The sequence below is a fragment of the Bubalus kerabau genome, chromosome 1 (assembly GCF_029407905.1).
Source record: "Bubalus kerabau isolate K-KA32 ecotype Philippines breed swamp buffalo chromosome 1, PCC_UOA_SB_1v2, whole genome shotgun sequence".
Classification (NCBI taxonomy): Eukaryota; Metazoa; Chordata; class Mammalia; order Artiodactyla; family Bovidae; genus Bubalus; species Bubalus kerabau.
The window spans coordinates 265,789,777-265,815,716 of record NC_073624.1 but is presented as its reverse complement, the minus strand read 5'-3'; the positions used below and the strand labels follow the sequence as shown (position 1 = coordinate 265,815,716).

At 43.6% G+C, this 25,940-nt stretch overlaps 1 protein-coding gene across 17 annotated transcripts in view; it reads right to left on the bottom strand.

The window, feature by feature from the left end:
* The window catches only part of CAST (calpastatin), a 133,286-nt gene that overhangs the window by 2,466 nt on the left and 104,880 nt on the right, over positions 1 to 25,940 (bottom strand). For 14 of the 17 annotated variants that reach the window (XM_055565285.1, XM_055565265.1, XM_055565270.1 and 11 more), the window contains 12 exons: positions 25,198 to 25,293; positions 23,325 to 23,420; positions 17,160 to 17,261; positions 16,601 to 16,684; positions 13,929 to 13,979; positions 13,684 to 13,755; positions 12,203 to 12,301; positions 10,524 to 10,631; positions 7,595 to 7,687; positions 5,974 to 6,021; positions 5,456 to 5,548; positions 4,020 to 4,091 (listed from right to left, as the gene is read on the bottom strand). In XM_055565285.1, coding sequence (XP_055421260.1) covers positions 4,020 to 4,091; positions 5,456 to 5,548; positions 5,974 to 6,021; positions 7,595 to 7,687; positions 10,524 to 10,631; positions 12,203 to 12,301; positions 13,684 to 13,755; positions 13,929 to 13,979; positions 16,601 to 16,684; positions 17,160 to 17,261; positions 23,325 to 23,420; positions 25,198 to 25,293 — 1,014 coding nt within the window. The remainder of the gene's footprint in view (positions 1 to 4,019; positions 4,092 to 5,455; positions 5,549 to 5,973; positions 6,022 to 7,594; positions 7,688 to 10,523; positions 10,632 to 12,202; positions 12,302 to 13,683; positions 13,756 to 13,928; positions 13,980 to 16,600; positions 16,685 to 17,159; positions 17,262 to 23,324; positions 23,421 to 25,197; positions 25,294 to 25,940) is intronic. The other 3 variants (XM_055565242.1, XM_055565258.1, XM_055565267.1) reach the window with 2 other exon arrangements.

Sequence of the window (25,940 nt, the reverse complement as noted above, 5' to 3'; positions counted from 1 at the left end):
GATGGTGATGAACTTCTTTAGCTTTTGCTTATCGGGAAAATTTTGTTTCCTGAATGACAGTTTTTCTAAGAAGAGAATATTCTTGGCGTTTTTTTCTTTCAGCACTTCGAAAATATATCACGATACTCCTTTTCTGGCCTGCAAAATTTCTGTTGAAAATCTGCTGAGAGTCTTAACAGAGGCCCCTTGTATGTAAAAAGTTGTTTTTCTTTTGGTACACTCAAATTCCTCTCCTTGTCTTTAACTTTTGACATTTTAGTGTGTCTTTGGTGTGGGTGTCTTTGGATTCTTCTTATTTGAAAGCATCTGGGCTTCCTGGTTATGAATGTCTGTTTCCTTCCCCAGGTTAGGGAAGGTTTTAGCCATTATTTATGTCAATAAGTTCTTCTCTCTCTCTTACTTCTCCTTTTGGGACTCCTATAATGTAAATGTTCATCTGTGTGGGTCTGTGTGATATTGTCTGATAAGTCTTTTTGGCTATCTTTTTTTTTGCTGCTTTGACTGGTTGAGTCCCGTTGCTCTGTCCTTGAGTTCCTGAATCCTTACTTCTGCTTCTAGTCTGCTGTTGAACCTCTCCAGTGTGTTTTTTGGTTCCGTTACTGTCTTCTTCAGCTCTGTGACTATCTGTTACTTTCTTGTATTTTTCCTATATCTTTGTTGAAGTTCTCACTGTGTTCATCCATTCTTCTCCCAAGTTTGGTGAGCATCTTTATGACTGTTACTTTGAACTCATCAGGTAAACCGCTTCATTAAGGTTTCTATCCTGAGGTTTTAATCGTTTGGAATGTATTTTTCCATTTCTTCATTTTCTTTGACTCTCTGTGTTGGTCTGTGTGCATTAGATAAAACAGCCACCTCTTCCAGTCTTGAAGGAGTAGCCTCGTGTAGCAGATGAACTTTACTGTTAAACCCGGCCCTGACTCTTGATTATCTCTCCAAACACTGTAAGCAGCCTATTTTATTTTCATTGGTTCAATATACAACCATAATAGTCTTGAAGGGCCACAGCAGGTGATCAGGAAGTACCCCTCTGGGGGGCAGTTACAAAAATTTGGCCTCTAGGTAAGCGTCAAAGCCCCTTTTCTGGGAGATACTGGTGACCTGGAGTGAGATGGAGAAATAGCTCAATGGTGGTGAGCACCCAGCTTATGTCTCCTAAGAGCACATCTGGGCATCTTCTGCCAAATCGGAAGCCTGCTCCTCACACCGGAGCTTCAGGACAAGCAAGCCTCTTACACAGAAAGCTGGAGTGTGTTTTGGTCTGCGGCCTGTGCAGCATTGGGCGGGGGGTGGGGCGGGTGGGGGGGGTAGGGGGGTGGTGGCCGGCTAAGAACTGTAGCTCTGATTGCTTTGTGGGGGGAGCAGGTGAGTCTGAGCTCATGAGCCCTTGAAGAACCTTCCCTCAGTTTGCTACGGCCTTCTGGACACAAGCTCCATTGGCTTCCCAAAGCTAGAGGTTTTGTGTGCTCATTTCTCAGGTGGTCTTTAAAGGTTGGGCTGCTGTCATGGGGGTTCAACCTAATTTGCTCCTCAGGAGAAGCTCTGAGTTTTGAGTTTCCTTCTGATGGTGAGTTGACTGTGTTGGGACTGGATATATGCCCAGAGTCTGTCCCAGCCTCTTCTACCTTCTTTGATTCTGGCCTTCTTTTATTGGCCCGATGGATAGGAGTCATTCAGATCACCGTAGGAGTTTTTTCCTAGAGGAAATTGTTGCGTACGCAGCTGTAGATCTGGTGTTTCTGTGGTACGAGGCGAGCTGATCTTTTCTACATCACCACCTTGAACCAGAACTCACTATCTTGCTTTTTAAGAGTTTGGATGCAGCTGGATTATTGTTTCTGGACCTGTATCTTTTATTTCTCGTTATAATTGGAATTAATAGTCATAACCATTTGAATACTATGGTTTTAGAATTGGAGGGGACCCAGAAGTTGTTTATCCAATCCAACTTCCATCCCTTTCCTAATCACAGTTTGAGTCATTTTAATAATAGGAAACTTTCAAAATGCCATGCTGCATTAACGCCCAGCTCTAAGAAACCAGATCCGCTCATTAGTCTCAGTTCTGCTTTCTATAACAATGTGAAAAATGAGGTACCACTTGGGAGGAAAGACTACTAGTATTTAATGTGAGTATATTGGATCTCAGAAACTGTAAGAGCTTCTCTAGTTCTCTATACTACTTTTCTGTTTCAAGATTTACAGAAACGACATTCTCTGGTGGTGTCATCTCCTTTGCCACGCATATTTTAACATGTCTTAATTTGCTATTACGATGACTAACATTGTAATCAAACTGTTGACTTTTTTCTTAATAATTGGTGGCGATTTAGACTTGATCTAATAATGTATACGGATCTATACTGTCAATGTTTATCCAAGTGGAAATGTGAGGTACGAAGTGTTAGTCTGGGTCTTTGGGCAGGTGAAGCTATAAAATATTCACCCATCCCGAAGTCTCAGTCATTACAGCATCAAATCTAACACCCCAAAGCACACCCCGAGAGAACAAGCAAACCAAGGGCTGATAAGGAAACAATACAGCAACCAGCATGTCACTGCTGTTCTCAGGGGGAGCCCAAGAAGGGGGAGCAGGGGTCACAGACAAATCTTCCAAGGAGGTGAAGGGATGGAGGGAATAGGGCTTTTGAGTTGTTAAAGAGCTTGAATATGTTTGTACTAAAAAGGAAATGAATTGAGACAAAGATACTGGAGACAGTTCAGTTCATTTGCTCAGCCATGTCCGACTCTTTGCAACCCCATGGACTGCAGCACGCCAGGCTTCCCTGTCCATCACCAACTCCCGGAGCCTACTCAAACTCATGTCCATCGAGCTGGTGATGCCATCCCACCATCTCATCCTCTGTTGTCCCCTTCTCCCCACTCCTTCAATCTTTCCCAGCATCAGGGTCTTTTCCAATGAGTTGGTTCTTTGCATCAGGTGGCCAAAGTATTGGAGTTTCAGCTTTAGAATCAGTCCTTCCAGCGAATATTCAGGACTGACTCTTTGGGACCCCATGGACTACACAGTTCATGGAATTCTCCAGGCCAGCATACCGGAATGGGTAGCCTTTTCCTTCTCCAGGGGATCTTCCCAACCTGGGGATCAAACCCTGGTCTCCTGCATTGCTGGTGGATTCTTTACCAGCTGAGCAACCAGGGAAGCCTGGAGAGAGTTAGTGACTCCTTGAGAAAGAGAGAGAAGGGGCTGCAGACAAGGAGGGGAGAGTGGGTTTGTTAGGAGGAAGATAGGAAGGGGTCTTGGTTATTTCCTGCAAGGCATCCTCAGTTTTCTCTTTAAGTAGAAGGCAAGGCTTTCTGCACACGGTAGGGGAGAGTAGCAACAAGGGAGTGCAAGGCATTTGGGGCCGATGAAGGGAGAGGGCCTCTGCTCACCCCAGACCAGCACAGCTGACACCAGGACTTTGTGTGACAAGGGCTGGCAATGCAGGACGCTTCAATTGTGTTCCGAATCTTTGTTCCTTCAGTAAGTTGATACTTACTGAATACTGATTATTGATAAGTAATATTGATACTTAAGTATCGATTACTTTAAAAAATAATATATATCATGGCTGATTCATGTCAATGTATGGCAAAAACCACTACAATATTGTAATGGAATTAACTTCCAATTAAATAATTTAAAAAAAAATCTTTAAAACTTCAGTTTCTTTGGCAAGACGTTCTAAGGTATAGATAGTACTTAAAAATGGTCTTATTCTAAATAGACCCCAAGCAGAAAGTAAATGACTACGAATGCGCCGTTCCCTGTAATTGCCAAGCTCATTTGTCATCTATTTACTGCTCTGGTGGGGGCTTCCCTGGTGGCTTATATGGTAGAATCTTCCTGCAGTGCGGGAGACCAGGTTCAATCCCTGAGTCAGGAAGACGCCCTGGAGAAGGAAATGGCAACCCACTCCAGTATCTTGCCTGGAAAATCCCATGGACAGAGGAGCCTGGCGGGCTACAGTCCACAGAGGTCACAAACAGTCGGACACGACCGAGCTTTGAACTTGCCTTTGTGGAATCCTTTGCTTGCCCGCCATTCCTGGGTGCTTTGGCACTGGACGCAGGCTTCTTGTCTTTGTCCTAGAGCAGAGGAGATGTAATGAGGCTGCTGCTGTCAACACTCCATCTAGCAATTAACTGCTGCTGCAAGCAAATCGATCCAGACTCTTCTTTTTAGGAGCCTGGAATCTCCAGTTTAACTAAATAATGAAAAATTGAGTATTTCACAGTCATGACTTTTTGAACCACAGTCAATGTACACAGAGGTGTTCAAAGTGGGAGGTAAGAAGGGAAATAAATGAGGAAAAGGTGACTCACGTTGACGCCCTGCCAATTTTCACGATGCACTCAGACTGTATTTTGCTCATCAAAATAGAGCCTGGTTCTATCAGGACTGGTTTCTATGTGCCAAGAGGACACTGCTTTCAGAATTATGGAAGAATAATCTAACAGTGGAAGCAACCAGAGTGAGCTAGGGCCAGTCACATACAAAAGTAAAGTCCATTCACCAAAAAGGCATTATTGATGAGGTTCTAGGAGCTGAGAAATAGGATACTGATGTGATTTAGAAATTAAATCACGCAAGATAGGGAAGACTCACAATTCACTGACTGGGAAATATGTTTAATACCCGCTGAAACCACATGCATTTTATTCTGAAAATAACAATGGAGGACACTCATTTCACTTTTCCTCCTATTTGGTGGATTACACTTTTTTTCTCATTCACATTCGATCTCCTCTGCTATGCACCAGGCATTTTGCTGATGCTGGCCACAGAGCTACCAGACACATGACTGCTATCTAAAGCCCACAGCTCAGTGGGGTGAGGCCCACAGGACAGGTAACTCACAGTGCAAGGATGGTAGAGGAGAAGCCCCTGACCTGGGAAGGGAGAAGCAGACAGGGAGAGCTTCCTGGAGCAGCTGATGCTTGAACTGGTCTCTGAGGGGTAAGGAGGAGAGCTGCTCAGGGCAGAAAAGGGGAGGAAACCCCAGAGGGCAAGGGGCATGGTATATACAGTGAGGGACTGCTCTCCTTTTAAATGACCACAGATAAAGTAGTACTGTTACAAGCCAATATAGTGTGGCAATCAAAAATGGTGGCAATGGAGCTTATAAAGCAACATGGAAAACATTTATGATATACTCTTAAGAAATGTATTATATATAGAATCTAAGTATAGAATATAGAATATTCTATATATAATATATATATTCTATATAATATATATATAGAATCTAAGTATAATTATGTAAAACCTACATATGCAAAAAGACAAGAAATAACACCAAATAATGGTGTTTGGGGAGAAGTAGAATTTTTTTCAAGTTTCCTAGGGCATTAATCAGTTTATTTTACGGTATAAAATTATATAATGTGTGTGTGTGTTGTTTGTACAGAGATACATTAAAAACAAAAGCCAAGAAGAAAAAGCCCAGTACCTTTGGTGTGTCTGTCGAGGTTTCTGTAGTTGAGGGACAGCTGTCAAGGTCCCCTGAGAGGGCATCAATGGGGTCCTGGGCACCTGCAGGTTTCTGAGATATCAACAGAAATAACCATCAAGATTTGCTTTTTGGAGAAGCAAGGGAAAGATGCTTTGTGGGCCATTTCCCCACAGCCCTGAAAATGTGTTCAAAGCAAAGCCTTGCTGCATTCTTTTCCTAACAAACTATTATAAAAGAGATATTAAAACAGGAAAATCTTGACAGCTCCATTTTCTTCCACTCTGTTGTACAAGGTGCTGAGTATTCTCTGAGCTATGATGTTCTAATCTGGAAAATGGAACTGCCTATGTTGAGTGGCTCTTGGGAAGACAGAAATAATATACTCTTATATACATGCCTTGGCATCAGACCAAGCACAAGGCAGGCATTCACTGAATTTTAGATTTCTAAAATGTGAAGGCTGCAGCTCGAGGTTAAAAAAATTGTTTCTGGAAATACACAGCTATGATGTTTACCTCTGATGCCTCGGGCTTCTCTGATGCCTTTGGCTTCCCAGGTGCGCCCTTAGAAACAAAGCAGACCGTTGGTTAAACAAATTGTTGTAAAGGTTTTACTCAGGCGTAAGTCAGTATTTACATGATCTTTATCCAGTGGAGTTCAGTCATCCCCCTGCATCTGTGGCTTCTGCATTGGCAGATTCAACCAACCAGCAGATTGAAACTATTTGGGGAAACAGAATTCTAGGAATTTCCAAAAAGCCAATCTTGAATTTGCCACATGCTAGCAACTACTTATGTAGCACTTGCACTGTATTAGGTATTCTGAGTAATGCAGAGATGATCTAAAGTACCCTCAGATTTTGGTCTCTGGGGCTCTTGGAACTAACCCCCCTCCTAGATACCAAGGGACAACTGTGTACTTTGCATAACTGATAAACCTGGGTCCATATTATCGCTTCACCAGCTTTGCTTAATGACTATCTCATAACTATTTCAATAGCCTTGGGGAAAACGCAAGGATGAGTCTGTTCCTGGAAGTGAAAGAAATACTATTTTAGCAACTCTGTCACTGCTTAACTCTAGTTAAAACATCACAAAAAGTAACTTGTGTTTTTATGTCTTATTTGCTGTTTTACTATATACGTATCCACTACAGCTTATTACACTTCAGAAGGATTTGAGGCACTGAAATGGTCTATAGGTGATTTTTTTTCAGTGAGGATTACAAGGACAGCTCATCAGGGATTTTTCCCATCGACAAAGGCCAGGACACTCATGAATACATTTCCCAAAGAACACAACAGGGTCAGATGGGACCGTCAGAGCAGGGGACATGCTAGCAAGGTGCACACGCGCTGTCATGAATACTGAATGCAAGCGAGGGGAACTGATTTCTGTAACAGAAGACAGTGAAGCTGATAGTACTCTATACAGTCAAACCCTTCACAAATCATCAGTGCAGAGAAACTGTCATTTGGACTTCCTTGTTTTTATCTGATGAACAGATCTGTAAAGGGTTATTTAACATCTAGAAGCCAAATAGGAAGGGGCAGGGAACACAGCAGGCTGACCAGGAGAGACACAAAGACAGATAAACTTCTTGACGATACTGTTGCTGTACTGAGATAGAGCAACAGAGCTTTCGATTGGGAATATGGTTTTGCTGGTCTTCACTCTCAACGGCACTGGTGGGGGTGGTGTTGGGGAAGAAAGAGAGACAGCAGGCCTTGGATCGTATTTGCCCCATGAATTATTTCCATCCTAGCTCTTTTTCTGTTCTGCTTCAACAGAGAGACTCTGTGTCAGGTAAGATTACAAATATCATTCATTGTTATTACAGCCTTTTCTTGCAGAGAATTCATCTGTGTACCTGCCTCGGAATCACTGTTAAGCATCAGCGAGTGATGGAACATTCTTCAATTCTCTCTACGCCACAGTGCCCAGCACAGTAAACATCCAAGGATACTGGCTCAAATAAATACTAAACAGAATTCTAGACAGCTTGCTCAGTGGGGACAGATGAACTGTGTCAGTCACATTACATTTTCATGTTATTGTTACAGTGTTCTGTTCAAGTGAGGTTGGAATCTCAAAAGCTTTGGAGTATAGATCCAACCTGGACACCACCTTCATTTACCTCCTTGTTGTCATCCAAAAGATGTTGGTATTTAGGTGGGATGGTGTCATCTCTTTCTCCCAGCTTGTCTCTGTGTTCAGCTTTGGCTTTTTCCTGTAAACATTGAACATACAGAATTACTATTCTGTTCTACCTTCATCTAGCACATTCGAAAATGCAGCATTCAGCATTTATTGGATATTTCTGAGGCAAAACATAGTCCCTCTAAGTTTTATAAGTAACTTAGAGCAACAATGTCAACAGATTTCCAGTTGATGGAAAAAAAGCAAACCCAGTGCTTCTGTTTGTCATTCCACACCTATGAATTTTCTACTTGTATTTTAAACTGAAATAAGCTTTTAAGTAATTATTCTCAGTCACTCAGTCATGTCCAACTCTTTGCGACCCCATGGACTGCAGCATGCCAGGCTTCCCTGTCCATTACCAACTCCTGGTGTTTACTCAAACTCATGTCCATCAAGTCAGTGATGAATTCTCCAGGTAAGAATACTGGGTTAACATTCCCTCCTCCAGGGGATCTTTCCAACACAGGGATCAAACCCAGGTTTCCTGCATTGCAGGTGGATTCTTTACCAGCTGAGCCACCAGGGAAGACCAACTCCAGGCAAGTCAGGGCTATCAGTTCAGTTCAGTTCAGTCACTCAGTCATGTCTGACTCTTTGCAACCCCAAGAGTCGCAGCACGCCAGGCTTCCCTGTCCATCACCAACTCCCGGAGTTCACCCAAACTCATGTGCATCGAATCAGTGATGCCATCCAGACATCTCATCCTCTGTCGTCCGCTTCGCCTCCTGTCCCCAATCCCTCCCAGCATCAGAGTCTTTTCCAGTGAGTCAACTCTTCGCATGAGGTGGCCAAAGTATTGGAGTTTCAGCCTCAGCATCAATCCTTCCAATGAACACCCAGGACTGGTCTCCTTTCGGATGGACTGGTTGGATCTCCTTGCAGTCCAAGGGACTCTTAAGAGTCTTCTCCAGCATGATAGTTCAAAAGCATCAATTCTTCGGCGCTCAGCTTTCTTCACAGTCCAACTCTCGCATCCATACATGACCACTGGAAAAACCATAGCCTTGACTAGACAGACCTTTGTTGTCAAAGTAATATCTCTGCTTTTTAATATGTTATCTAGGTTGGTCATAATTTTCCTTCCAAAAAGTAAGTGTATTTTAATTTCATGGCTTCAATCACCATCTGCAGTGATTTTGGAGCCCCCAAAAATAAAGTCTGACACTGTTTCCACTGTTTTCCCATCTATTTGCCATGAAGTGATGGGACCAGATGCCATGATCTTCATTTTCTGAATGTTGAGCTTTAAGCCCACTTTTTCACTCTCCTCTTTCACTTTCACCAAGAGGCTTTTTAGTTCCTCTTCACTTTCTGCCATAAGGGTGGCTGCTGCTGCTGCTGCTAAGTCACTTCAGTCGTGTCCGACTCTGTGCAACCCCATAGACAGCAGCCCACCAGGCTCCCCCTGTCCCTGGGATTCTCCAGGCAAGAACACTGGAGTGGGTTGCCACTTCCTTCTCCAATGCATGAAAGTGAAAAGTGAAAGTGAAGTCACTCAGTCATGTCCGACTCTTCGAGACCCCATGGACTGCAGCCCACCAGGCTCCTCCATCCATGGTACCCTCCAGGCTAGAGTACTGGAGTGGGGTGCCATTGCCTTCTCTGCCATAAGGGTGGTGTCATCTGCATATCTGAGGTTATTGATATTTCTCCCAGCAATCTTGATTCCAGCTTGTGCTTCTTCCAGCCCAGCATTTCTCATGACGTACTCTGCACATAAGTTAAATAAACAGAGTGACAATATACAGCCTTGACGTACTCCTTTTCCTACTTGGAACCAGTCTGTTGTTCCATGTCCAGTTCTGCTGCTTCCTGACCTGCCTATAGGTTTCTCAAGAGGCAGGTCAGGTGGTCTGGTATTCCCATCTCTTGAAAAATTTTCCACAGCTTCTTGTGATCCACACAAAGACTTTAGCATAGTCAATAAAGCAGAAATAGATGTTTTTCTTGAAGTCTCTTGCTTTTTCAATGATCCAGCGGATGTTGGCAATTTGATCTCTGGTTCCTCTGCCTTTCCTAAAACCAGCTTGAACATCTGGAATTTCACAGTTCACATATTGCTTAAGCCTGGCTTGGAGAATTTTGAGCATTACTTTACTAGCATGTGATATGAGTGCAATTGTGTGGTAGTTTGAGCATTCTTTGGCATTGCCTTTCTTTGGGATTGGAATGAAAACTGACTGGAGAAGGGAATGGCAAACCACTTCAGTATTCTTGCCTTGAAACCCCATGAACAGTATGAAAAGGCAAAATGATAGGATACTGAAAGAGGAACTCTTCAGGTCAATAGGTGCCCAATATGCTACTGGAGATCAGTAGAGAAATAACTCCAGAAAGAATGAAGGGACAGAGCCAAAGCAAAAACAATACCCAGTTGTAGATGTGACTGGTGATAGAAGCAAGGTCCGATGCTGTAAAGAGCAATATTGCATAGGAACCTGGAATGTTAGGGCAAATTGGAAGTGGTCAAACAGGAGATGCCAAGAGTGAACATCGACATTCTAGGAATCAGCAAACTAAAATGGACTGGAATGTGTGAATTTAACTCAGATGACCATTATATCTACTACTGTGGCCAGAATCCCTTAGAAGAAATGGAGTAGCCATCATGGTCAACAAAAGAGTCCAAAATGCAGTACTTGGATGCAATCTCAAAAACGACAGAATGATCTCTGTTCGTTTCCAAGGCAAACCATTCAATATCACGGTGATCCAAGCCTATGCCCCAACCAGTAACCCTGAAGAAGCTGAAGTTGAACGGGTCTATGAAGACCTACAAGAGCTTTTAGAACTAACACCCCCCTCCCCCCGCAAAAAAAAGAGGGCTATAAAAACTTTCAATTTAAATGACTTTTTTCTTGTACCTTGACTTTATCCTCTACGGGTTTATTCTCATCTGGATCAGGCTGTCTTTGCCCGAGACTGTCAGAAAGTTGATCCAGGGCATCGTCAAGTTCTTTGTTGTCACGCTGCTAAAAAGTAAATCTGAATTAGTCACTGGTTAGCCACCTTAGGTCACCTGCAGCCCCAACGGTGCCTCTGAGACTTCCGTAAGCTCGTGGGTTCTCCCCAGGGAGGGGGCAGGTGGCAGAGGCGCCGGCTCTGTGTCCCTCACTTCACTCAGCACCTCTCTGCACCTGTCTACCCTCCCCACCCCTAGATGCCTTTTTCTTCCTAGAAAATAGGTCCTTCCTAAAAAGATGGGGTTCTTGGCCCGATTTTCTAGAAGTCTTATGATGCCTTCAGTACATGTAACATTACGTTCTCCACAAAATCACTAAGTTTACTCTTTGATTCCCAAGTGTATTGTTGTAAATAAAGCTTTATACCTAGTTTTAATGATAGCTTCAAATAAAATATTAACTAAAACTAAAAACTCTGACGGAGGAAGTGATGGGAAAGGGATCATTCTAAAACATACTGTGGAAGGCCAAAAAGGTTTTTTGATTGTGGATGTTTCTTAATAGCCTCGATCACTATTCTAGGGACTCCTAAACTCCGAGTATTAAGAACTGAAGTGTAAACGGCAGCCTGGTTATTAATGAGTCTTCCTTCTGTTGCACAGGGACTTTTGTCACTGTGGGTGTGTGTGCAGACATACACACAGACACATGGAGAGAGGGCTTTTTACTGGTTTAAGTGCTTCATGAGCGCCCAGGATTATAGCAGCGAATGGTGGCGCCGCCCACAGCCAGATCTGGGCTTTGTCATTTGTGCCTCTGGATATTTTCAGATGATCCCACGACTGACCCAACAGGAGGAAAATTCACTCAGAATCTCAGAGTGCAGCAGGAAGCAAGCTTTGATGCTACATCAAAAGGCAAGGGAGCCTAGCTGACTTCACTCAAGCTACTTTGTCTCCAACTAGCCCATGAAGCACTTCTATCTCAACCCAAGGAGCTGGGGGTTTGGTTAGGGCAATCTCTTTATCTTTTGATGTGCCGTGGTCTCCTGCATCATGTATAATTTGGTACCGTAAAGAAAATTAATCAAGGAAGTCAGGAAAAGCTTTGGTTCCACAGTCTTGCCTCAGAACTTATAAATAATTAAAATGATATTGACACTGAGGTTTTTCCATTACTAGCATGAAAATGACAAGTTTTTACTGGTATGACTGGGAGGAAAACAATGCTTTTCTACCACGAGTCTGTGATTTGGTGGGCAGAGAGAAGCTCAAATACTGAGCAATTCCTTAAAGTAAACTTGAGGTTAAATAATGAGTAGTACTTACAGCATTGTATCAGGAAAAATATAAAGGAAGGAAACATTGTCAAGAAAGCTAAACAATTAAAAAAATCTGAATATATACACAATGTGCATTATTGCACTTCAATTCTAATAAAGCAACAATATATTAAGCTCCTTCAGTGTGTGTAAAATACTTTCACAGGAATTGTTTTATTTAATCATTTTAGATAGTCTCTGTCATCTCCCTCTCTCACCAGTCTTACCTCTTCTGAAACAGAAGGTGACTCTGGTAACAATTTTGTTGACCCTCTAGTTGCTGCTCAAAACCCAAGTACTTATAAGCCATGCTGCTTACCGTAGTGCTGGGGGGTGGACCGGCTGCCTGGGTGGTTGGAGCTGGGGTTTGGGAAACCACTTCAGAGACGACAGCTGAAAGTTTAGCATCTTCAAATTGCTTTTGTAAGAAAACAATCACAAAAAAAGATTTAACCCGTAATATGTTGTAGCAAATTATGCCCACAATGCCACTACTTAAATAAAACCCTCGGGACAGCTTTATGATGGTTGTTCTCTTGATCCGAATGGAAGTACAGCAACACAGCAGCTTAAGAGCCATTTTATTCTACTTTCTACTCCAAGCATTATTTTATACAGTTTCCTATTTTCTCTTCCTGCTTATTATCCTAAATATTCAATAAGCTAATTATTTAAGAGTTTTATGGCTTATACATTTCTTGTTGCACATTTAGGTTGATGGAAGTGTTTTAGCTTTGCTCTTTGTAATGAGTTGCTCTGAGTAAATTTTAGAAGTGGCTCTCTCTCTGTATGGTGCTAGCTATATTGTACCAAAAACCTTCTCTTTAAAAGCTGCTAGAAAATCATGCTGCTAAAAGCAGTGAATGGGTATGCCTGTCTCCAATAGCCTTGCTTGCCTAAATTAGATACTTATCCTATTTTTAATTCTGTATAAGTGCTGCTGCTGCTGCTGCTAAGTCGCTTCAGTTGTGTCCGACTCTGTGCGACCCCATAGACGGCAGCCCACCAGGCTCCCCCGTCCCTGGGATTCTCCAGGCAAGAACACTGGAGTGGGTTGCCATTTCCTTCTCCAATGCATGAAAGTGAAAAGTGAAAGTGAAGTCGCTCAGTCGTGTCCGACTCTTAGCGACCCCATGGACTGCAGCCCACCAGGCTCTTCCGTCCGTGGGATTTTCCAGGCAAGAGGACTGGAGTGGGCTGCCATTGCCTTCTCCAGTATAAGTGCTACTATTGCTTTAATATTTGGCATACAGGATGAGGTTTTAGTTGTATCATTTTTTCCTTATTGTTAAATAGTATATTATTTTAGAATCTTTCTGAAATAATGACGTTTCTCACTTTAAAGATATACTAAATCTGTCATTGATGGGTTATTTTCCCATTGGCTTTTGGCTTCACTTTCTGAATCAGAACTTTACTTTTTAACATTACTGTATAATAAATCCGGGCACTTAGTTGGATTAATCTTCCCTGAAAATAAAATGCTTTTCAGTTTTTTCCATATTTTTATGCATTTATTTTTCAAATATATTGGACAGCTCAATTTTAAATTCTCTTTCCATGCATATCCTTGACAGAGTGCATGGCCACTGGTTCTATTAGTTACACTGTTGAAAACATCCACTGTGCTGGACCATATTTCCTGATGGAATACATCTTTAATGGCCACAATGGGTTGAGGGCCGCTAATTTCATGACTGTTTCCTCATCTGTCATGTCGGATTCTAAGTCACAGGTTTCCACTTATTTCTGCTACCCTAAAAAGTGAGGCACTAAAACCAGGACTCTCAGGAGACTTACAGGCGATGATGTGTCTGAGCGGACAGTGAAGTCCTTGGACAGAGCATCGAAGAGGACGTCTTCACTCAAGGGCTGCAAAGAACCAGGAGACGTGTCAGCAAACACTACCTCGTCAGTCTCCTCTCCAAAGTACTGTCACTGCGTATATGCTGATCAGCTCGTTACACAGAAAGCTCTGCCCTTCCTAAATTAACCATCAGGACTAAAGGAGAAAGATACACTCAGAGAAAAACTGGCTTGCTTACTGGGAGCGGTTCCTTGACCTCTTTTGGCAGCAGTGGTTTTCCGTCTTTATCCTGTGCAGGCGGAGAAAAACATGGCATTGAGTCATTTCACATGTATTCTAAGTGTGCACTCTGTAAACAGCATCAGAGGTTGACAGGTTATAGCTGATGATGTACATTATGAAGTCGATTCCTCATTCCAGGAAATATTCTCTCACCAGGAAATAAGCTCTCATGAGCTCATGTCAAGAAGCAGCTGACAGACATCCCCTAGGCATGGGGGCTGCTAATGGGGATGCCAACTCCAGAAGCCCACGGACAGCGGCTGCTGTGGTGTGTGGCACAGCGTGCACAGGGCACTGAGGGGCACGGGGATGAGACCCGCACTGGCCTGGGAGGGGGCTTTGCACGAGTTGCCTGGGAAAAGCCGGGTAACTTTAGAGGCAGTGCATCCAACCACTATGCACCGACTCTGTGCCAAGCACCGATACAAAACACTGGGAAAATTCACCCTAGGGGTGTGATGCTCAAAACTTACAGTTCAGATGATGCCAACCTTCAAATGACCCTAAGTGCCACATCTGAGTAATGGGACAAAATCAATAAAGCATTTGGGGCTCTTTAGTAAAAGGCCATTTATAAATAAATGGTAAAACCCCATTTATCTACACATGCAAAAATGTGTAAGCACAAGATTCTCTGTTTGTACACACAGTTAACCCTTGGATAACTGCAGAGGTTAGGGCACGGACATCCCAAGCAGCTGAAAAAAATCCATGTGTAATTTACACCTGGCCCTCAGTATCCTCAATTCCGTATCTGTGGATTCAGTCAACCACAGAAGGTGAGATGCTGTAGTGTTTACTAGTGAAAAAAGTCCCAACAGAAGTGCACCCAGGCAATTCAAACCCGTGTCACTCCAGGGTCAACTGCACAGTTCCCCTGATACACTGATCAAGGTGGTTTTCATTTGCTTTGTTAACATTCGAGGAGATGCAGAGGTCAAGAGTATCACCAGCTTCCCTTTCTTCAAAGTGCTTTCCCCCATTTCCACGTCCTCTGTGTCCTCATGGACCTTCTGATCACTGTCCAGTTAGGAGGGGAACAGAGTCCAGGGTGCGCTGTCTGCCACCCCTTAGCTGCCAAGGCAGCAAATCTCCCAAGGGGCACACAGGAGTGTAGACGGGGGGCACACTTGCTCCACACTCACACTGAGATCACCCCAAGTTTGGAAGGGGAAACCTGCAGTCTACCTGGAGGAGCTGACTCTCCTGAGGAGGCCTGATGGGAGCAGTTGAAGAACAACGCAAGATTTAACCCCGAGATCAAGCAGCACCTGGACATGTTATGAAGCCATAGGTAATTCATAATGGGTGAGATCCATAGTTGAGGATGAGACAACCACAGAATAAAGTGGTCAGGAAAGCTAATTGGCCACATTCTTAGAAGCTACGATGAAAATCCAGCAAAGGGAGAGAGAAAGTAACCAACCTTCAACCTCCTACTCTAAAGAGAATTACAGGCACTTGACCAGCTTTATCGAATGTGACAGCTACTTACGGGCCACGTGGTCTAAGAAATTTATAAACATACAAGCCCAAACAAATAGAAATGCCATGGTTTCAACTGAATTGTGAAATGCAGAAAGGAAGCAGACTAAAGGGACCCAGCATAATAAACTTTTGATCAGGGAGAGTGCTCAGTATAGTTCCTATCTTTGCCACATAAATGGACTAGTGCAAATCAATGAATACAAAGAGTATCAATTTGATTTTCCTGCATTATTCATGAAGTCTGGTAGAATATTCTCTTAAGTAGTGGTCTATCCCATATCACTTATTCTGTACAATCTGTATACTCAAAATAAAGGAAATGGGTCAATTTATCACTGGCTATATTGAGTTGCTCAGTCATGTCTGACTCTTTGCAACTCTATAGACTGTAGCCTGCCAGGCTCCTCTGTCCATGGGAATTCTCCAGGCAGGAATACTGGAGTGGGATGCCATTTCCTTCTCCAGGGGGTTTTCCCGACCCAGGAATTGAACGTGGGTCTCCTGCATTGCAGGCAGATTCTTTACCATCTGAGCCACCAAGGAAGGCCATATCACTCACTATAATACAATGTCAAATGGGCTATTTTTCAACTTTATCTAAGTTTTGTAAATCCTTCTTCAGGAAGTAATTGGTTCTCAGACGGTCAAGCGTCTGCCTGCAATGCAGGAGACCTGGCTTCGATCCCTGGGTTGGGAAGGTCCCCTGGAGAAGGAAATGGCAGCCCACTCCAGTATTCTTGCCTGGAAAATCCCATGGATGGAGGAGCCTGGTAGGCTACAGTCCATGGGGTCACAAAGAGTTGGACACGACTGAGCGACTTCACTTTCCTTTGGTTTTCCTATCTATCCATATAAAGATTTCCTGAGTTTTGTTTATTTCTGGTATTGTAACAAACCACGTATCAGACAAGAAAATCTTAGACTTCTTTCCCCTAAGGAAGGAGTGACAAGCCACTGACAAATATTTTGGCTTTACAGCGGGTGTGCTAACAGGATGTGAGTTAAGTAATACTACTTGATGTCTGAAATACTAAGAAACACGACTTCTATATCCCGGGTCTGTTCCATGTCCCTTCTTCACGTATATGAAATTCAGTATGAATGAAAATAAGTTAGAAAAAAAGATCTCGGCCTGTTTACCTTGGCTTCTTCTAATCTGTAATCAGGAGGAATCGTTTCTTCTTTTTCACCAAGTTTCTCACGATCCTCTTCTTTGGCTTTCTCCTGAATAAAAATTAAACCGTTTTCATTGTTAGTACCTCGTTCTCTGATAAAGTGGATACCTGAGTGGCTAAATCCGAGGTCAGTGAATCCATTGTGAGGTTCCCACAGCAACTGTATCTTGACGCTGTGTCCTCCTGGGTTAGCAGGCTCAGAGACCACTGTTTTCAGCCTGCCGGGTTAAGGGGCAGCTGTGAGGAGCGGCAGGCAGTACCACTTCCCGCCTTGGTCCTTGGCAATGGAAACCAGGTGGACAAGGTGAGACTCAGAACTCCGATCTCTGCACGCCAGCCATCCACTGCTGCACCTAAACACTGGTGCTCACTCTGGTTTCACTTATTAAACAGGACATGCACCGTAACAGAGGAATCCAGCTGGCCATGTGTTGCAGGAATTTTTTTTTTTTAAAACTGACTTATTTGGGGAGTTGGGCTGGCCAATGATAGCTCCTTTCTAGAAGTTTCTGAGCTGCCATTACCTTGACTTTATCCTCCACAGGCTTTCCGTCTTCTGGATCTGCTTCCTTTTTGCCCAGGCTTCCAGCCAAGGCTTCAACAGCATCGTCTGGCACCATGCCCTTCTGAAAGCACAGCAGCGGGTATACTAAATAGATGGTTAACCACGCCTTTTAAAAGAGACTACAACAAACAACTCAGATGAGCATATCTTTCTTTCAGGCCTAGATAAGAAGCACAGGTTATCTTTTAATAATTTGGAAAATCTACAGAATTAGAATCTAGGTTTAAAAAAACTGACGTGTTAAAAATGAGGGCAAGTTTCTTACATTAAACATTAAGAGTGTGCAATTTGTGAGCTGGCACTGAGAAGCTTATAAGATCTAAGCAGCACTCTGGTTCAGGAATAAGGCAGTTCACTGAATGGGGAGGTCCACGGAGAAGCCGAAAGCCAGGAAAGAAGAAAAAGACGTGATCTTCAGGCGACTGTCCTAGAGATGGCACAGGAAAGAGGCCCAGAAAAGCCCTCGAGAGGACCTTTTTCCCACTGAAACAGCCAGGCCTGCCCTGGAGGCAATGACTCCAGCTGAGCCTGTAGGCACAGAAGCCTGTGTTCTCTGTGTGGCTTCTACTGGTCAGAGTGGACTCATGCCAGTTCAGATGACGGTCTGTGTGACCTACTAACCTGAGGGACACAGTGAGAGCAGTCTGCCTGTGATCCAGCTGATGAAAATGAAACATGCTCCTTATGATACAGTAATAACACTGGACACAGTGTTATTAAAAAAAAAACAAAACTGGATGAACACAGAATGTAAATGGCATAAAGGGAAAATAAAGAATAAATTATGTTTGGGCTAAAAGGATTGCTGCTGCTGCTAAGTTGCTTCAGTCATGTCCGACTCTGTGTGACCCCATAGACGGCAGCCCACCAGGCTCCCCCGTCCCTGGGATTCTCCAGGCAAGAACACTGGAGTGGGTTGCCATTTCCTTCTCCAATTCGTGAAAGTGAAAAGTGAAAGTGAAGCTGCTCAGTTGTGTCCGACCCTCACAGACCCCATGGACTGCAGCCTTCCAGGCTCCTCCGTCCACGGGATTTTCCAGGCAAGAGTACTGGAGTGGGGTGCCATTGCCTTGAGCTGGCTTTTTTCAAACCACAGGTCACGATCCATACGTGAGCAGCACTTAAATCAATTAATTTAGCAGGTGCTGGTCAGGCTTATTTTTAATGAAGAATATAAAATTGAATACATCATGCATATCAAGGATAAGTACCATTGACTAAACTATTGTTCCTACTGTGTGGGTTGCAGAATTGATGAATTTGCCACAGTTGGTCTTGATCCAAAGTAAAGGCTCCTGAATTAAACAGTCTCAAAGATTATTCTTATCGTAAAAGATATATGACCTCACATGGAGTACATATTGGAGTAAAAGCGTCTTTCTGTTTTCTATAGCTTAGCTACCCTCCTAAGAAAACTTGTTCTGCTGCTAAGCTGCACCACAAAAGATCACCAGGGAATAAAGGGCAGTTAAGTGGGAAGGGACGGAGAAGGCAATGGCACCCCACTCCAGTACTCTTGCCTAGAAAATCCCATGGACAGAGGAGCTTGGTAAGCTGCAGTCCATGGTGTCACTAAGAGTTGGACATGACTGAGCTACTTCACTTTCATTTTTCACTTTCACACATTGGAGAAGGAAATGGCAACCCACTCCAGTATTCTTGCCTGGAGAATCCCAGGGATGGGGGAGCCTGGTGGGCTGCTGTCTATAGGGTCGCACAGAGTCGGACACGACTGAAGCGACTTAGCAGCAGAAGTAGCAGCAGCAAGTGGGAAGGGATTTATCACCATCTAGTGGTTAGAATATTCATTGGAAAAGGACTGATGCTGAAGCTGAAACTCCAATACTTCGGCTACCTGATGCAAAGAACTGACTCACTGGAAAAGACCCTGATGCTGGGAAGGATTGAAGGCAGAAGGAGAAGGGGACGACAGAGGATGAGATGGTTGGATGGCACCACTGACTCAATGGACATGAGTTTGAGTGAACTCTGGGAGTTGGTGATGGACAGGGAGGCCTGGAGTGCTGCAGTCCATAGGGTCACAAAGAATTGGACACGACTGAGCAACTGGACTGAACTGAATGGTTGGAAACTCCATAGATTCCCCCCTCCCCCCCAGGGACAATAAACATCCCTGATGTCTTCAACCTGCTTGGGATTGTAACCAAGAGTTGCTGGGGTCCCCAAGTATTAGCCAAGCAATCTCATTGCTACCTGATCCCAGTCACTCGCTCACACTTTTGTGTTCTAGTCTCTGCTGCAGAATCATTGGAAACCAACGCTGCCTTATTCTGTGTCCTCTGGCTCAAGAAATAAGTGAAACAGCATTAGAAGAGCTAGGAGAAGCAGCAGTCTTAATAACTAATGGGTCTAGAAACAGGACTATGGACAAAAGCTTCTATCTCCATTGTCAAGTTCAGAACTAGAACTCAAATCTCCGGATGTGCTCAAAAACTTTCTTTTTCTACCACAAGAATGCAGACAGCAGACACTCATCCCCGCCCTCCTGGCTTACTGTCTGCTTTTGCTCGTTCATCCTCCAGCCTCTCTGGAGTTCTCTGACCTTTATCACATTCTGCGCCTATTGTTTCTGGCTCCCGTGGGTGTCACAACCCCAGAAATGCCAACTGACCTCAGTGGTGAGAAACTCCGCAACCGTGGTAACCAGAGTTGGTGGAGTAGAGGCCCAGGAGTAGGGGTAAGAGAATGGCTCTCTTTTTTTTCCTGCTCTCCAATGCTTGACTCTCTACAGTCAAGGTAAAGCTGGAAAGGAGCTAACTTGCTCTTAAGCCCTGGCAGTCACACTCAGGATGATAGGTAGTGGCCATGTTTAGGTACGAGAGTTCTGCACTGGAATGTTGGCTACTGTCTTTTACTTCAATCGCTGATTCTGTCCCTACTGCCTGCACAGTTTCTGCCAAGATTCTCTCTCCCACTTCTGTTCTTTACCACTCTGGCCTGTGGCCTGACTCCCACAACGTCATAGTTTTTGGAGGGTACCCTGAGAATCTCCCACGCAAAAAACGAGGTCACATCCTGTCCAAGGCAGAAGAGAGACTGTGACGGGATTTGCCGATGGCACCCAGGATTCCCTGGCAGGAAGCACCCACTCAGGGTACCCAGGACACACGTCCCACACCTTCCCCAAGGCCCTCTTCTCTCAAACAACTAAATGCACAGACCCCAGTATCCCAAGGGCTCCATATCTCTGTGCTGGCCTGACCTGGGCTCACTGGTCTCCCCAGGAAACAGTGCTGTTCCTACTTCTCAGCAGGATCCTGTCCTCCACATGCAAGCCTTTCCAAGTTCCTCCAGGAGAGGAGTTTCTTCACCCACTTTCCTTTTTCCACAGGAGAATGATCCAACTGAGCTGTGAGTGTCAAACCTGGCCCATATCCACACTAGGCTTGAGGGGAACTGAGTGCAGGACCCTATCTTAAATCTAGCTGAGATTCTGAAGGGTGAAGCGAATTGCTCAAGGTCCATTCAAAGTTCATTTTCCTCATTAATAAGAGAGACATGATCAGAACAGACTTCACAGTGTCCTCATGAACATTTAATGAGAAGATACTGCAAAGAATCTAGAAGATAGTTATTTAGCCTGTAGATTCACTAAGTCTATAGTAAGGAAACATGGTTCCATCAGCTGGTATCCTCTGAGTCAGAATCTACTTGCTAATGAAAACAGAAGAATGCAGATTCAACCAGTTAAATATCACACTTCATACAAAAGTCAAAAAGTCAGAGACACAAAAAGAAGAAAGGGAAAGGAAGTGAGTCCATCTTTCGCCATTCAGTTGGGAGAAAAAAGGAGTCATGATGATAAAGGTTCTTCTGCGTTCTTTGTGTATTCACAGAATTCTATGTATACACAGAACTGTACAAAAAAGATCTGCATGACCCAGATAATCATGATGGTGTGATCACCCACCTAGAGCCAGACATCCTGGAATGTGAAGTCAAGTGGGCCATAGCATCACTATGAACAAAGCTAGTAGAGGTGATGGAATTCCAGTTCAGCTATTTCAAACCCTAAAAGATGATGCTGTGAAAGTGCTGCACTCAATAAGCCAGCAAAGTTGGAAAACTCAGCAGTGGCCACAGGACCGGAAAAGGTCAGTTTTCATTCCAATCCCAAAGAAAGGCAATGCCAGAGAATGTTCACACTACCACACAATGGCACTCATCCCACACGATAGTAAAGTAATGCTCAAAATTCTCCAAGCCAGGCTTCAACAGTATATGAACTGAGAAATTCCAGATGTTAAAGCTGGATTTAGAAAAGGCAGAGGAACCAGAGATAAAATTGCCAACATCTGTTGGATTATGGAAAAAGCAAGAGAGTTCCAGAGAAACATCTAATTCTGTTTTATTGACTATGCTAAAACCTTTGACTGTGTGGATCACAACAAACTGTGGAAAATTCTTCAAGAGATGGGAATACTACACCACCTTACCTGCCTCCTGAGAAATCTGTATGCAGGTCAAGAAGCAACAGTTAGAACTGGACATGGAACAACAGACTGGTTCCAAATAGGAAAAGGAGTACAACAAGGCTGTACATTGTCACCCTGCTTATTTAACTTACATGCAGAGTACATCATGAGAAACGCTGGGCTGGAGGAAGCACAAGCTGGAATCAAGATTGCCAGGAGAAGCATCAATAACCTCAGATATACAGATGCTGCTGTTGCTGCTGCTGCTAAGTCGCTTCAGTCATGTCTGACTCTGTGCGACCCCATAGATGGCAACCCACCAGGCTCCCCCATCCCTGGGTTTCTCTAGGCAAGAACACTGGAGTGGGTTGCCATTTCCTTCTCCAATGCATTTAATTGAAAAGTGAAAGTAAAGTCGCTCAGTCGTGTCCGACCTTCAGCGACCCCATGGACTGCAGCCTTCCAGGCTCCTTCGCCCATGGGATTTTCCAGGCAAGAGTACTGGAGTGGGGTGCCATTGCCTTCTCCGATACACAGATGACACTACCCCTTATGGCAGAAAGGGAAGAACTAAAGAGCCTCTTGTTGAAAGTGAAAGAGGAGAGTGAAAAAGTTGGCTTAAAACAGTCACAAAACTAAGATCATGGCATCTGATCCCATCACTTCATGGCAAATAGATGGGGTAACAATGAAAACAGTGACAGACTATTTTTGGGGGGCTCCAAAATCACTGCAGATGGTGACTGCAGCCATGAAATTAAAAGACACTTGCTCCTTGGAAGAAAAGCTATGACCAACCTAAACAGCATATTAAGAAGCAGAGAGATTACATTGCCAACAAAGGTCCATAGAGTCAAAGCTATGGTTTTTCCAGTGGTCATGTATGGATGTGAGAGTTGGACTACAAAGAAAGCTGAATGCTAAATGATGGATGCTTTTGACGTGTGGTATTGGAGAAGACTCTTGAGAGTATCTTGGACTGCAAGGAGATCCAACCAGTCCATCCTAAAGGAAATCAGTCTTGAATATTCACTGGAAGGACTGATGTTGAAGCTGAAACTCCAATACTTTGGCCACCTGATGCAAAGAACTGACTCATTGGAAAAGACCCTGATGCTGGGAAAGATCGAAGGCAGGAGGAGAAGGGGATGAAATGGCTGGATGGCATCACTGACGTGATGGACATGAGTTTGAGTAAACTCCGGGAGTTGGTGATGGACAGGGAGGCCTGGCGTGCTGCAGTCCGTGGGGTCGCAAAGAGTCAGACACAACTGAGTGACTGAACTGATGATAAAGGTGCAGACTTTTCCATCAGGACAGTCAATAAAAGGTACTTCTGGCTGTTGCTGGGGCTCCAAATCAGCTTGAAAGACACAGGAAAGTGAAGAAGCATGATTATCCACAGTAGCTGAGGAGCTAGAAAGCATATCAAGAGGTTAAAAACAAAACCACCTGAAATAGTGGAAACCTTTAAATCTAGCCTGAGTTTCCAGCTCCTCTCTGGAGCTGTATTATCCTCTCTGGAGGATAATATCCTCCTCCTTGGAGGAGGATAATACTGCTATCTAAGATTTAATTTTTATCTTGTTAGAACAAGGTAATACTTTGGTAAGGATGCAGCAGGAAGGGCAGGGGAGGAAGAACACTGCTTTCTCAAGACATTTCCCAAGGCCCAGAGGGTCACTCACCGCTGGAGCGGCTGTGGGCGGAGCCGACTGCACAGAACACATGGAGGTCCGAGGCACGTCCTCTGCCACGGGCACGGGGGCAGCAGCCGGGGATGCCTGCAGAAAGAAGCAGGCACAACGAAGGATTTCTGAAATACCCAGTTATTAAAATGGGACAACAATGAACCAACAATATGGTCTGCTACCCTACCTGCCGTGAGCATGATTTTCTTGAATGCCTAAGGATCTTGAGCAGCAGATCTCAAGGCATGTTAAACCTCTGCAGCTACCACTATGAAACTTGGTTTTACCTCTTACTTAGGTAGGTTACTTAACCTCTCTGAGACACAGTTTCCACATCTGCAAAATGAGAACAATGACAGTACCTACATCTCAAGGCCTTTAATGAGACAAAACATGCTAAGTGCTTTGCATAGTACGTGGGAACACAGTAAGCTCAAAGATTGTTATCAACTGTCATTATTTAGATGATCTGCCATCATATAATACATAGTTATATAACATAATATTATATAGCTGTACTATGTATATATTGCAATTATGCAATATTTAAATATATCATGTTCATATATCTAACAGCACCCTGTCAGTTGTAAATAGCTAGGTACAAATGCAAGGTAGTAAGACTATCCCGGGGGTTCTCAAAATGAGGTCCTGTGACCACCAACCTCAGCACTGCTAGGGAACTTGTTAGAAATTCAAATTCGTATGCCCCACCTTAACATACTAAATCAAGAATTCTGGGGGTGGGGCTCAGTAATCTGTACTTTGATAAACCTTCCCAGTCATTGTGATGCACACTGAAGTTTGAGAGTCACTATCATTTTGTCACAAGAGTAAAATTTCAAACAGGTTGCTTTTATTCCAGACATTTATGGAAGCAAATTCTATATGCAAGGTGCTTACCAGATCATTAATAGTGTATGATCTCTTCTTTCAAGAAATTTACTATGTAAAAATATGTACACATGTGAGAAGTAAAGACCAAAGCAGCTAAAAGCTTGTTTGCAACAAATGTCCCAACAGGCATATAAAAAGAAAGCATGACAGACTTCCCTGGCGTGTTGTATTCTGCTTCTTAAGAGTTGGAAGTGTGGTAAGGTTTGGGTAGGGACATGCAGGAGACAAAGGCCATATTTTAGCAAAGCCTTTTAGGGCTGACTACAATTTTAGCTGATCTAGAATTTGGAGAGGTTATTCCAAGCAGAAAGAACCACATGAGAAAAGCTTGAAGATACATAAGTACTTAGTGTCAGAGTTTAGTGATGGGGGACACATCTTGGTAGGGAAGGAAGCTGGTGGTGGTGGTGTTTAGTCGCTCAGTCGTGCCCGACTCCCATGTCCCATGGCTCCTCTGTCCATGGGATTGTCCAGGCAAGAGCACTGGAGTGGGTTGCCATTTCCTTCTCCAAACCCAAATAAACAAGTAGGAACTTTTTTGGGAAGCTCTTGGCATTGGAACAGGGGGATGTTGTGGCTACAAGCATGCCTGAGAAAGAATACTGCCAGTGGACACATGGGGTGGGCTGGAAGGAGACCAAAGACAGAGGCCACGGCCGTCTTGAGGTGATTAGTGATGAAAGCTATAAGTAGGTCAGTTACAGAAGCAAGAAGGGAAAGAAAAGCATTGGTGTGAAGGCTCTCCTGAAGGGAATACTTGATTACAGGACTTAAACTGCAACAGTATCAGGGTCAGCTTGGGAAAACAAAGCACATCCATAAACAGGCAAGATGAACACAGCATGTGAAAAAATATGGCAAAACAGGCCTTTTCATCAGCTGCTTCCTGTTAAAATAGTTTCGGTCTCGGCATTTTCAAGATGAAACACTGAAAAACAACCCAAACTGGAGATTTTAAGTTTTAGAAACATACCTCTGTTTTTTCAGTTGGCTTAGATTGTTTTTCTTTACACTTAGACTGGTCAAAATCTTCTGAGAGTTCATCGATGAGTTCTGATTCACTCAGGGGCTGTGATATAAGGAATATTATATAGTATGAAAAGAAATATTTTTTTTTTATTTTGATAGAAGAAAAAATTCTTTCCTAGAGAAAAAGTTTTTCTAGTTAACATATATTAGGCTGCATTTTAGGATCTAAAACCCAAAGCTAATTTATACAGGGCATACATTTCATTTATCAATATAAGATAAATGTCACACAACAAGTAATGAATACTGAACACCGAGTACCATAAAAAATGTTAAAGGTTTATTCAGCTAAAAGTTTTCCTGATACTTCAATTTCAAAGTAATTTTGTTCAAATAAAACTGCCCATTTCCAGTGAAGAGCTGTGTGGGTTTTTTTTATGTGATTGCTTTTTCTACTTCCTATTGACTTCCGTAACGAATAAGTCAGAGGAAACACAGATCATATGTTCCCTTTCTATGAGAACGTGGGTTTGGCAGGAAAGTTCTGTTATCCCTAGTTCCTTCTGGTGAAGTGGTATTATTTATTTACTGCTATTGGTCAAAATCTCCACATGCCCTAATCTACAGACAGATGGCATGTAATTCAGAAGCTCGGCCCCAGAGATGGACAGGCTGAGTTTTGAGCCCTGGCCTTGCTATTTGCTAGCTATTTGACTTTGGGCTACTTACAGGATCCTTTTATGCCTT